Genomic DNA, 14,017 nt, shown 5'->3' on the forward strand with positions numbered 1-14,017 from the left:
GGCAAGAGTGGCACACATATATGAACTGATTGCTGTAATAGCAAGATATGGGTATTGTTTTAAGCTCTCCTGTCTTCGGTGCTTTCAAATGGGTAGGTATTAAATTGTTCTATTCCGACGGTACCAGGGCTAATTTTCTTTCTTTCTTTCTTTCCCACCTCACCCCAATGTCGAATCACTGTCAGATGTTGGATGCTTGCATGTCAAAGATTGAAAAGTATAGGCCCACCTATAGTCAGGCCTTTAGGATTGCGCTTGAAAGGGCCCTTCAAGCCCCTTTCAGAATTAGTTTAAGCTTTGTGGTCTGAATCCCATATGACAGTAATTAGGGCACTTAACTGTTCAAAGTTTATCAGCCTAAGATAAGCGTTATCATATCTGAAATGTGCGTTGCCTGATAGAGCCATGTAGTTGGGATTTATTCAAGTAGAACTCTGCGCAGATAGCAGATTTCTAAACTTAAGCAAACATAGCGCTAGTAATTCTTGGAGGGCTTTTGAAGCTCGGGTCTGTGATGTGAAATAGCACTCGATGGAGATTTGTAATGCACTGAGAAGTGGGAGCATTTCACACAGTGGTACCTCTGGGGCCATAGCTGGGTCATGAGCATTTACAGTCAATGAATTGGCCATATGCAGTGGTGTCAAAGAGTCCACGTAAGGCCGTATTTCTTATTCTAACAAGACACAGGCGATGCAGTATGTTGACGCCTGAAAGGATTTGCTCTCATCTGTGAGTTTATTTGGACTGCTGGTTCTACAGTTGTTGGATGACTGGCGATCCTGCACAGTGGAGCTGACACTGAACTAGGTGATGGGTGATAAGTCTCTGACAATGTGGTCTTCTCTGCGGTTTGCTATGTTCTTACCGTATCTTCACACGTGGTGGCTGAATCATTTGGATTTTTTTTATATTTGAAGCACCTACTAGGAGTATTACCTCACAAAGGGTCCCCTCATAATTTGTTTTCAAACAGATCTAATGATGTTATTGTAGCCAGCCTGGCTCTGCCTTTCCTGTTTGATTTAAGCATTTATCAACAAGGGATTATAATTTGATTTTATTAAAAAAGATGATTTCCTTTATTGAATTAGACATGAGACTGCCAGAAGCAGACCGATTGAAACTTATAATGCTTATGACTCTTCATTGCTGTTCAATATAAAAATGCCCAGCTAGATTGTCCCTATAAAGTTCTGAAGCAGTAATAATACATAGGAAATATAATATGCTTGACGTTGCTCGTAACAGTATGTCAAAAAATGCATTTACAAAATGCGACAACGGTGATTTTGGGCATTTCTTGTCAGCGGATTATTTGAAATATTTTGCAACAAGTAATGGAACAGTCAGGAGCCGATAGAGTGAGCCTCCAAATGCTCAGCCAGGTAACCAACTACTTTCCCTGTTCTGTCACTCATGCATCAAATCAGATCACAGGTGCTTACAGAATGCTGAGAAATAGACAATTATTGCCAGAGTTTGTAATTTAATAGACACTAGTTTGTTTTCCTGCCCTTAATATTCTGGGACCTGTAGTATTAAATTAAATTAAATTAAATTATTACATTTGCTGTTACAACCAGTAAAAGGATGGTTGCAGAATCAACCAGGACTGAGACCTAATGATTACCTTTTTATATTATGGGAAAAGAAACTTTGAAGTAGACCAAAAACAGACAGCGATAACTTCTGTCTTATCTTTAAACTGCATGCTTTCTGTCTCTTAGGTCCTTGTGAATGACTTCTTCCTGGTTGCTTGTCTGGAGGACTTCATTGAGAACGCCCGTCTCTTCATCTTCGAGACCTTCTGCAGAATCCACCAGTGCATTAGCATCAAGTAAGTTGCACAATCCAATCCAGAAAAAATAAAAAAGATTATTAATTTACCCCTTTTAGAAGTAAAGATATGGTCATCTGTTCTGGGAATGTCATCTTCGAGCCTGAGGCCTGAAAAACAGGCTCGGGGCTTAACTGGTTAAAGCTAACAGGAAGTCCTAGTTGCTATCACCAGATTTGGTAAGCAGTCGGTAAACAGGAAGTAAGAACATTGGCTTTGTGTTTAGTGGAATTTTCCTCACTGATAAGTGTTTATTGCCCCTTCTACACACAGCCATGCTGACCCCACAAATCTCCAGGATTAAGTATTGGGAGATTTAACTGCTTCCAGGTCTCCACAGGTTGCTCTGCTCGCTAAACTTTAAAGACCACCTGTCCGAGGCCATTCCCAGAGTTTTCTCCTAGGAAGAGGTGGGGTTTAGACAATGTTAGACGTTCCCAGGTGCCATAACAGGCAGCAATCTTTCAGCTTCTTTGCTTTGAGTGAATGAAGGTCAAAGGGTTTGTAAAGTCTTTATTGACTCCTTGCTCAAAATGCAGTTTTGTTGCATACAAATACAATTTACCTTGGATGCCTCTCCAAAACCATGACATTTAGTCAATGCTAATTACAGTGAGCATTAGTGGAGAGATAAAAAACATTATAGTAATTGTCTGCAATTAAGAGAGATTATAGGATTTGGCTGCCCATTTACATCAATTTTAGAGAGTGAGAAAGATAAAGACGGAGCATTAAACCTTGTCAGCCATTAATCCCCATGTTTTGTGCTGAATCTGATCTCTGATATCTATCAATCAATCAATGTTTATTTATATAGCCCAATATCACAAATGTTACATTTGTCTCAGTGGACTTCACAGTTTGTACAGAATATCAGTATGACAATACGACACCCTCTGTCCTTAGACCCTCACGTCGTACAAGGAAACACTTCTAAAAAAGGAAAAACCCCACAGTTTAAAAGGGAGAAACCTCAGGGAGAGCAACAGAGGAGGGATCCCTCTCCCAGGACGGACAGACATGCAGTAGATGCCGTGTGTAAATCGAAGAGATAATACATTTACAACATAGGTAGTCCAAATGTTTAGAAATGCATGTGTCTGTAATAAGAAGATCAATCCACGAGGATGTCAACAATCCTGTGGGAGCCATCAGGGAAGTAGTATGGTGAGTCAGGCAGGACCACAGTGACAGGTTCAGCCACGACTCGAAGTCCAGGATGCAGGGCTCAGGATCCAGGACTCAGGATCCAGGACCACAGCAACAGGATCAGCCACGACTCAGGATCCCGGCGTAGATAGACACCAAAAAGAAATTTGGGGAAGCTGGGTTAATCGGAACATGAGAGTACACAGGTATAGACAGAGAGAAGGAAGAAGTAAGATGTCCCCCGACAAACTAAGCCTATATCAGCAAAACTATGGGCTGAATCTAATCAGCCCTAACTATAAGCTTTATCAAAAAGGAAGGTCTTAAGCGCACTCTTAAAAACGGATAGGGTGTCTGCCGCCCGAACACAAACGAAGCAGATTCTACAAAAGTGGAGCTTGATAAGAAAAGGCTCTGGCTCCCATTGTACTTTTAGAGACTCTAGGAACAACCAACAACCCTGCATTCTTGGAACGCAATGCCCTAGTAGGACAGTAGGGTATAATGAGTTCTTTAAGGTAAGATGGCGCCTGCCCATTAACCTCTTCTACACCGCACCCCCGATACCGGGGGGAAAAACGCGTCATCTGCAGGAAACAGCGTCTGAGGGAAATTCCCCTTCGATTCTATTGGCTCTAACGGTCAAAAAGAGATGTCAATCACCAAAATCGACCAATGGGTTCCAGGGAAACGGTAAAAATGGCCATTTCCACTGAAATCAGAGTTTTTTTTTGCTAAACCTCTCTAAAAAGGTCAAATGTCACTTGTTTTGCATCAATCTTGATACAGGGGTTGCGTTCGGATAGTTTAAAAATCAGCTCCTAAGTTCTAACCCTATCTCCTATTCCTTGACCTCTGAGTGAAACGTTAAGGGATAGTGGATAGGAGAATTCAAAAGGACTTAGGAGAAGAGACTGCGGTACTTTAGAGATTCCGAATGCACTTTCACTATCTGACGTGTTGCGCCAGCGGACGTCATTGTGTGCGCCAGCGGACGTCATTGTGTGCGTCTGCTGCTGTGGGGAAACTACAGTTTTCTATACAGCGGACTACAACATGGATGTTTAATAAGAACGAGGGACTCATCTAGAGACTCTGCACCGTGCTCTGATGCTGTTGTTTTGCTTTATGAACGGGGACAACAGAGAAACATATTCTTCATGACCAAAGTTGGAATTGAAATAAAAAAGTTAAGTGAAACTTATGCTCGTCGTCACCCTCTCCCTCCGGTCCACATTAATACAAATGATCCCAAAGATTGTATGAACTATGAAAAGATCTTAAAATCAATACAAATGTATTTATTATAAACGTTAGTCCTTAACATCTATCACTGTGTATATCACCATTCAAACATCTTTTAAAAGTTGAACAACCCCCACACAGCTCAGTAAAGACTGTGAGATGTTGACTTTATTTGATCATTTCAGTCAAAACTAACGTTCATATTTCTCTTTTTGATTATAATACTGATGAACGTTCAGAACAAAGCACTTTGGCAACTTACCACATACGTTTTAAAATGCTTAATAAGCACCGTAACTTTCATGATATCATTTCTCGGTCATAATCGTTTGTGTCCGTGAACGGCCGACTGTTGTGTGACGTCAAATGCTGCGGCTGCAATGCATTGTGGGGCAGCATTTTCTCCTCTCCTTTCGGTTAGGGAGGTCCAGTGGTTCCTAAGCTAAAGGAGGTTATAAAGGAAGTTTGAAACCTCCTTTCCTATCATTCTAGAGAATTGGAACGGCACTTATCATGGCTGCCACTGAGGGACTTCCGGGTCATTTCACTCCGTTAGGAAGGTTCCTAAGCTAAATGGACTATTCGACTGCAGCCAGGGTACTTATTACATGTTGTACTTTGGATTCCTAAAGCTTTTATTCTACCTTACCATCATCCAAGGGTAGTTTTCACCAAGTAAAAAATAATTTTTGGACGGACACTATAATTTACAGTTTTTTACCATCACTTCAATCGGAATTTTCAAATTATTGCCATCCATAGTTAGTAGATCATTTGTTTCGTAGATTATTTGGGTCGAGTACAATAACTTCAGTTTTGGCCGTGTTTAACATCAAACAATTTAAGGTCATCCATGTTTTTAAGTCCTTGAGGCAGGCTTGAATTTTATTTTGATTGATAAAATAGATGATATTTGGTTATGCATATGTTATTCTTGTGTTTCCTCCCTATTTTACTCTACAAGGTTGCTTCTGCTTTCAGAAAGCTAATTTATAGTCAATCTGAAGATTTGGAGGAAGGTCTGCATTTCAAATATTGTTCAAGAGAAGAAATGAGTTACCTCTGTCGACATGGAAAGGATTGCATTGACTGTTACATAGAGCCGTGGAGGTCTGTAGTCAAGGTTGAATCGAGGAACATGATCAGGCCCCGCCGAAATCTCCAGTTGCAGATTGTCTGGAATTGATTAGGAGTCCTGGTTCTTTTTTGGCAGACTTACTGCAATTGGATCCATTTACTTGTTAAGGACCACAAAGGTTAGTGGTAACACTGAAAGAGGAAGTAAAACGGTGATTTCTCTACTTTTCACCTTTTTTTATTCTTCTTTTGTTGACATCTCTGAAGCAGGAACTTGTATCAGGCGCAGTTTCTGGGATTTCTGTGTTTATATTTGGTGGTGTTATGACGATTGGACACAACATGTCTATTTTTGAAAGACTCCCAATTTCCAAGTCATTAGTCCTCTACCCAGAAGCCGTGTTGCACCCAAGCGTGGACTCAAATGAATTTGATGGCTGTTTTTAATGAGGACATTTTTACGGATGTTGGCCATCATGGTTTCACATTTTTAGCTCGCCCTTTTTGCCTACAGCTTAGAACACAAATGTAGACTAGAAGCTGGCGTAATTGAGTTATTTTACACAATAAAGGTTTATGTAAAATGTACGGTAGGCAGTGGAAATGAATTTCAGCCTGCATTTTGTAATTGCATGCACACACATCCTTTTTGTCTAGACTTTTTTTCTGTGTGTGTTTCCAATTTGGCTTTGTTTTCCTTATTTGATTTACAGGGTTTATTTCCATAGTTGTTCCCTCGGTGGCGAGACCCTTCTATGACCTCAAACACACACTTGTCCTTTGACATTTTGAATAAATGCTTCAGACACACACATGATCATTTGGACCATTTCCCTCAATATTGCATTTGTACACAAATGCTCTTTGGTAGTTGGAATCAGTGTCCTGTGTGTTTGGATCTAACACTGAAGATCTTTCCACCTCACAATTGAGTCATTAAAAAGACCACACGATCATTTTGGTTTCCCTGAAAAATCAATTTTACCCCAAGCCGAAGGCGAGGTTGCTCCAAATGGCTCGGAGTCTCCCAAACTCTATCATATGTTAGTGTTTAACAGTGCACTCTTTTCAGGCCAGCCGTGTTAAGAAGGGAGCTTTTGAGAAGGATCCCCCATCCTCTCCTCTAATGCAGTTAGACCCCAATGTCTGACCCCCTCTCTCCAAGTGTGAGGTATCGAGACCCAAAGGAGTCCCCTAGCCTTAAGTCGAAAGCTCAGGAGCCAGAGTCAGTAAGGGGTCGAAATGAAAGTGATCCTCTTTCCCTCAAGGAATAGAATCATGGCTGTGTAAAATAAAACCAGTCATGGAGGCTGTCTGCTTGGCTTAAGGGCCAAAGGATGTCAATAGTAGCAGTTGTATTGGTCCGATCCATTCCCAGCTCCCACTCATATCTCCCTCTTTTTCTTTTCTTCCCTTCACCCATAAGTTTTAGGTAGCTGCTATACACCTTTTTAGGGAGACGGTGAGATAAAGTAACCCTTCTCTGATATACAAATGTCCTTCCTGGGAGGAAAACATTGCCAGACTTTGGTTTATAAATTAGATTAGACTTCTTCGGCTGATACAGGCCATGGCCCTGGGCCTTTTGGGGGCACCCAGTGTTCCTGTGTTATGGCGCACAGATCACGTTTAGTGGGGTTAGGGGTTAGCGTAACTCCCCGGCAAGGAAACCAGATCATGTTTGTTTTGATCATCATATTTGACCTGGACTTGACTGACATGTGCCCCCACTTTACTCAATTGCCAAACAAAACACCCAGTACCCCTGCGCAGCAATCACTTAATCACACGGGTAACATGGGAACCAATAACAAATTTTATTCAGGTTTGCCTAAGATTACTTGATTGTTAGATAAATAAGAGAATGTCAGTGAATATGTCCGAGTGGTGCTCTTAACAGGTGGTATTCACTGTTAGAGCATTATTCAGAGGTGGGCAAATAAATATATGTATAATTTAAAGAGAAAATTACTTATTTAGTCTCTTTATAAAGTCCCACTTCATCTTACTATGCTATTTATGAATTTGACATTTGATCTAAACGGAACTTCTAATAGACTTTCTCTGTGATCACTGACATGGGTTAGCCATCACAAAACTAAACCTGCTTTATTAGACAGCTGACACTTTCCCAAACTTGTTAGGTTCCAATTATGATCCATATGAGCAATTTGATTGTCAAACCTCTCCAGTTTTGATGCCCTGAGGTGTATTTAGCTGGCCATCAGAGCTATGTTAGTAGATTGTCGGTGTGAGTGACAGGTTCATCAGCCTCTGTGTTTCCCTTTCCCCTCCTCTGGGCTGCTGAGATGCTCATGAATCATCTCACAACTGCTGTTTTTCCATCTCATTATCCAGCCTGCATCACTTACACTGTGGTGAAAGTGTTGAGAGATATGCACCGTCACTCGGAGACCAAGCCTTATTTTTCTCATTATGCTGAAGTAATTCCCTAACTTTTTGTTTGTGCTTTTAATGCCCCATCCAGACTCTGACATCATTTCCCTTCCCCTTCTTTATGTGGTTTAGCCACCATTTAACCAACATTCATGGGTAAGAAAGTAGTAGTATTTTTGAGGTAAGAAAAACATCCCAAATGCTACTTTCCACCAACAGAATGTCCTATAAAGTCCTACTCTGAGAGTCAAAGTTAAAGTGTGTGTGTGTAAAAAAAAGAAAGAGTGATGAATGCAGCAGGAAGTGATAATTAGCAGAGTAAACTGTTTTTTTATAAAGGCCTTATAACCCTTATTATTTTTGTACAAACACACACAGGTTACACACAATGTCAAATTTGTATTTCATTAAGTTCGTACGTTCATACTAACCCTCAGCAGTGAGAGGGGTCTTGTTTTTTTAGATGAGAGGTAGGGGTCCCTGTAGTAATTGTGGGCAGTGCACATAAGCGTTGAGGATATTTATTGGGGCCCTTATATGAAATGCAGTAGGCGTGGAGGATGGTGGGGGTCAGGCAGGAGGAATGGGGGCAGGAAATGCTTGGGGAAGGGGGTCTGGGGGGGGGGGGGTCTAATATTTTGAAAGCCACAAGGGAAGCCAGCTGCACTGTGGAAAGCATTGGATCAAAGAATGCCAGCCACCCTCATACCCCTCCCCCCTTTCTGCTGCGACACATCCAAGTCTAGCTGTATCAAAGAGGGGGCCGGTCTCCAACCTGGCTTTCATTTCGAGGGACAGTCCCCGTTTGACCAGCGTGTCATGACAGGCTTTAATGCCAGGTGGGGAGAGAGTGTGTCCAGCACAATGGCTCAATAATAATAAGAATAAGAAAAGTAGCCACGGGTGCTCACAACATGGGGTCGTCCCAGCACCTCTAATTGACTTATTCCTTCAAGTCTGTAAATCAAGCGTCCATTAGTAGACGACCATTAGAAGTGTTTTTCGGCTGCGTTTCATTCTGTACACCTTTTTGCCCCAACCAAATACGCCGGCCATTTATTAGCAATGTCAATGGGAAATAATGTCACTTGGCACCTAATGGGAAACATCCATCATATGTAGTGTGGTGTTGACTGAGTTATTTGTTGCTACTACATATTTCCTATATGCATCAACACTGGCAGGCTAGTTTAATTAAAGTGTCTGTTAGTAAATGACTTCTCTTACTGAGGTATTTGTAACCGCTGCAGTTATTGTCTTTGATTTTAATAAAAGCCCTGTGCAGATTAAAAACATATTTTGGTAAAGACAGACGTGCTTTAGTAATAATGAGAGTAGTACTTTCAGGTTGTTTGGTTAAACCATGAAATGGCATTCTTTAGACATGTCATTTGAGCAAGAAAATGTTACAATATATGTGTAAGGCAAAAGTAGCTCCCTCAAAAGATAAAGGGGGTGAATTCATTTCTTTTTTGTTGTGTTAGAATATGGTAATATGAATCTCATTCAGCCAGTGCTAATGATTTAGTCCTTAGCCATGGCCAAAATTATTGCGTCCTCTCTTCATTTTCAGGGACAATCTGTCCAGCACGGAGACAGGCCCTCCTACCCTTTCTGTTGGCTTGTGCTGCATTCAGGACAACTCGGAACTCGATTATTTTCAACCTTCTAGCAGAAAAAGTACAATGAAACGCTGAAAGTTCACCTTCCTAAATTCAGATGAAATCAATCTACCCCAACTTCATGAAGTAGTAGTTGTGTGAAATCACACAACATTGGACGCCCACGTTTGTAATGGTAAACCATCAACTAAAAGACAATGTACAAGATATGTTCCTGTATTGAAAAAATCTATAACATGGTAAAACCTGATCCTTCAAAAGGGGAGGCTGCTTTGGTAAGAGTTTAATTGAGAGTAGACTTACAAAAGAAACATCCGTTCGGAGCCATGTTTTTGTTTGATGTGGTGTACTTGGAACGCTTGAAGGTCGGAGGTTTGATTGAAGGTCAGAAACTGGCTACTTCAACTAGGAAAGTCAAACTTTGACTCGAACGAAGTATCATAGATGGGTTCTGGTCTCATGTATCTCTATTTCTTCAACAGCATGCTGGCAGATAAACTGAACATGACGCCCGAGGACGCTGAGAGATGGATCGTCAATCTTATCCGCAACGCCAGGCTGGATGCGAAGATAGACTCCAAACTGGTGAGACCTCCAGTCTTCTTCCTCAATTAACCGGCTCAGCACTTATCTAATTAATCAAAGCTTTTTAAATGTCCCTCTGCAATCCGGGGGTGGTACTGACAGTCAAATAGCTTTTAGATGCTCCTCATGTGTGACTTCAGAGGCATAGGAGGCATTATTTATGTCCGGATTTTGTAATTGAAGGGTAAGGACATTGTAACCATAATATATCACCCTTGCTAGGTCCTTTTTGTGAGGCTCCTTGTTGAACCAACATGCTTTGGACTCCACATCACAACAGTTCTCTGTAATCAGCAAAATCATAGCCCAGTCCTCCAGAATGACATAGAATTAGAGTAGAGTCGATGTGAACAGGACCACTGGTTGGTGTTTGTAGGATGGCGTGTCTGTCAGACCAAATGTCATTGGCTTTTTTATCGTTTTTGTGAAACCATTGTGCACTTTTTGTCTGTTTTTTCTAGGGCCATGTGGTCATGGGGAACAACGCCATCTCACCTTACCAGCAGGTGATTGAGAAGACCAAGAGCCTCTCGTTCCGCAGCCAAATGTTGGCCGTGAACATTGAGAAAAAGCAGGCCCAGAGCACCAAGACCGAGGTGAGTAACGCACACACTGTAAACAAAAAAATTGCACACCCTTCACAGGCTGTTGCTGAAGGCAACCATCCCTCCCTTTTTTAAACCGATCAGATTGCCGAGAAGGTCAACACGAACTCAGGGGTAGATCAAAGCGTTCGAAATGATCAGCTCGAAAGAACAAGGCCAAAGAATGTTGATGAACAACCATCAACAAAAGCTCTCTTTACACGAAATAAGCCAGTAAGAGCAAGTTTAACAGAGCTGACGCTTTCATCCTTCTCCATTGCTCTTCAAAGGCCTAATGACAAGGTAGAATCCAAACAACCATAAAACGATGCCTGGGCTCTGACTCAGCTCAGCAGCGTAAATAAGGTGGACCCTCACACAGGCTTTTGGTGCACATTACTTAAAGCCTGGAGTTCCCTGCACTTAGGACCTGCTGCAGATGTCTGGCTCAGGGTCCAGTCATTCCACTTAAGTGTGTTTTTGATGTTGACCTTGTGTGTTTTAGTGGTATGTAGGACCGTTCAAGCACTCCCAACTACACAGAGTGTCATAATCACGCACATACTCTGAACGGTGAGCCGTTGCCTCCCCACTCCTTGAAGACACGCACGTCTGTCACATCAGATTGATGGGCCCGACACCTGACAGCACCAAGGCCACGGAGTTACAACAGACATGTTAAATGTTTACTTTTTAACTCTCGAGTGGCTGTCTTTTGATGTGCTCAATTACCCCTAACCCTATTGTTTGAATATCTGCCGCGGGAGTGCTGCCATAACCCTTTCCCGTTAAAAAAAGAAAAAGACCCCCCTCATTAAGGAGTTTTTGTAATTAGACAAAAGAGTCTGCAAAGGGCTCACAGAGCACCATTACATCCTGCTGTCCTCAAGGCTACAAATCACTTACATATAGAGAGCATTTACTGCCTACCATCTGGGCCGGCTGCTTAGGGTCCCTGTCAACTCTCGCAGAGAAAAACGTCAGCACTTAACTGCTTGCACATGTATGATACTTTTTCACATTTCCCATAAACATTTGTTTTGATCGCTATCCGTCATCTTCTAATTTTCCTCTTTCTTTTGTTGCAGACACCCAACTGGGCAGGTACCGAAACTGGATTTTAAGCGACACAGTGAAGATGGATCCATCCTGTTTTACATTGGAACTTTTTCCAATCTTTGTATCTCATGAAGCACAGTGCTGACTTGTTTAAGTCATCACCAATTCAATAAAAGTGACCAACATAACAATTTTCACCCATGATTGCCTTATTTCTCGACATTACAAGCGGCGGTTTGAGGTCTGAGTGGTCAGACCTTTTTCTATCTGTAATACTTGATGAAGTTTTAATGTGCGCATTGAGTCACCGACTGGGACAGTTAAGACTGCTGTGTGCGATGCGGCTCATGTGTGTGCAGTAATGATGAATGGCTGTTTAGTCTGTTGGTTTTATGGTGTTTTTAGTGGTTCCCTTCAGCGTGGCGGGCAGTCTCTCTGAGTGGGACGTCAGCTGGATGGGGGCAAGCAGAGGTGATGTACAGTTAGCAGCGGTCACACACTCTGCCAGTCATTCTGCCCATCTGAGGACATGAGAGAGCCATAAAGAACCATTAGCCAGACGGACACAATCTTTTTAATGCCCCGCCCCGCCCCCGCTCTTCCTTGCCTTCGACCTTCTCATAACTCAGTCCTCCGCCTCTCCGTTCCTCCTTCTTTATCACAATTGCTCACAAACAGGCTTTCATTCCTTCACATGTCTTTAATTGACCTCTACTTAGGGTATCTTTTTCATACTAAACAAGGATTTTATGTAGAAATGCACCTGCTTTATTAGGCTAAGTCTGAAAGTGGAATGTGTCATCTCTCCACGAAATGACTCTTTAACAAGGAATATGTTTTTCAGAAAAGAAGAAAAAAGGACAGGTTTTCAGCCCTACCACTTAAATCATTGCCATAGAAAAAGTTCCAAACTGGGCCATAAACGTCTTTTTAAGAGGGAATGAGGCTGCACTGCTTAACGTCAGTCAACACTGTGAAACATGCAGGTGGTTTACGCACCTAGTCCCGATCCACGAGACCAAAAGCATGAAGCTCCAGTCATTCAGCACCACTCTGTTTTCCTTTCCATTGGCTTTGTTTTGACCTATAATAAGTCCCGGCCACCAACCACAGTGCTTCAAGGTGGTAACTGCAACGTGTCTGAATGGTGGAGCACACTAAATGTTTTTTTAGAAGTAAAACATTTAAAAAAAAAATGGGAATCCGATTAGCATATTGGCTTAAAACCCAGGAAAACTGGTTAAGGATCTGGTAAAGGATCTTGCACTTGTATCATTGCTGGGATGCCTTGTTCGCCAAGGAGGTAATGTTTTTGGCTCTTGTTTTGTCAAAAGGTTACGGAAAAACAAAAAGCCCAACTTGGTTGAAGGGATTTGAAGAGACCTAAATCGAAAGATCTAAATCACTACCTTTCATTGACATTGCAAAAGGACATTTCGGCTGCATTCTTGTGGTGTTGGAATAACAACAATTTCAAAATGTCATTCATAGCAAACAATATCAACATGTTCTTTAAGCGCTCTTAACAATACAACCTCTTATTTTTAGCGTTCCACAATACAACTTGAAGCTCATGAACAAGCAGTATGACTTCCCTACACAGGAAACGGGAGCTTGTGAAGGCATTGAGAGATCTGAGGCATCTGAGATCTGCCCTCTATTCTTTTTATGAAACAACTAACTTGTTTGTGTTAATTTAGGATCCCGTAATCTAATAGAGAAATTGGGTTTCAGGGCAATTTTTAAGTAGCATTTGTCAACCAAAAACATGCCTACATGGGCTGAATTGCATTTTCAAAATATACTTTGACTATATCACATTACTAAAATCACTAAATCTCACTTTCAGAGAAATTACGATACGACATTTGGCTGCATTCCCATGGTGTTAGAAAATGCTGTCAAAATTCGATCCCGACTTGAAACATTCAGAGAAAACGTTATCAACGTGTTGTTCAAACCCTCATAACAATAACATACATGTTCTTTGTAGCGTTCAGCATTACGGCTTTCATATCATGAACAAACCAACATCGGAAGATTTCCCAACACGAAAACGGTACCATCTGAAGAAAGAAGAAGACATACTGTATTCATCCCTTACAGGGAAATTGGGAGCTTGTTTACTATCTCATATTCCAGAATTTTACAATTGTACTGTACAAGCGTTGATTTGCATATTCGAAAGATCATACCATATCACATAATCTTCATCAACTAATTTACATTTCTTATATTGGAGATGTTTACATTTCCAATTTTCCCAATTCCTTTTTCAAATCAAGCTCCTGTTCAAATAGACTTCGAGGTAAGGCAGTTTTGTCAGCTACATTTCACAGTAACAATAAACTGTATTTCAGGTCTTTAACGTAGCAGCTTTGTTTGTGAATGTCATGTTAGATTATTTCTGGACATTGAAGTTTGCCTCTTGCCACAAACATGGAGTTTCTAAGTATAAC

The 14,017-nt window shown here is 41.4% G+C and overlaps 1 protein-coding gene across 1 annotated transcript in view; it reads left to right on the top strand.

The window, feature by feature from the left end:
* The window catches only part of eif3ea (eukaryotic translation initiation factor 3, subunit E, a), a 35,062-nt gene extending 23,307 nt beyond the window's left edge, over positions 1 to 11,755 (top strand). Inside the window, exons 10-13 of the mRNA XM_034229488.1 lie at positions 1,731 to 1,840; positions 9,813 to 9,915; positions 10,377 to 10,511; positions 11,588 to 11,755. Coding sequence (XP_034085379.1) covers positions 1,731 to 1,840; positions 9,813 to 9,915; positions 10,377 to 10,511; positions 11,588 to 11,623 — 384 coding nt within the window. The 3' untranslated portion in view covers positions 11,624 to 11,755. The remainder of the gene's footprint in view (positions 1 to 1,730; positions 1,841 to 9,812; positions 9,916 to 10,376; positions 10,512 to 11,587) is intronic.
* The last annotated feature ends 2,262 nt before the right edge of the window (positions 11,756 to 14,017 follow it).

The sequence above is a fragment of the Gymnodraco acuticeps genome, unplaced genomic scaffold (genome assembly GCF_902827175.1).
Source record: "Gymnodraco acuticeps unplaced genomic scaffold, fGymAcu1.1, whole genome shotgun sequence".
Taxonomy (NCBI): Eukaryota; Metazoa; Chordata; class Actinopteri; order Perciformes; family Bathydraconidae; genus Gymnodraco; species Gymnodraco acuticeps.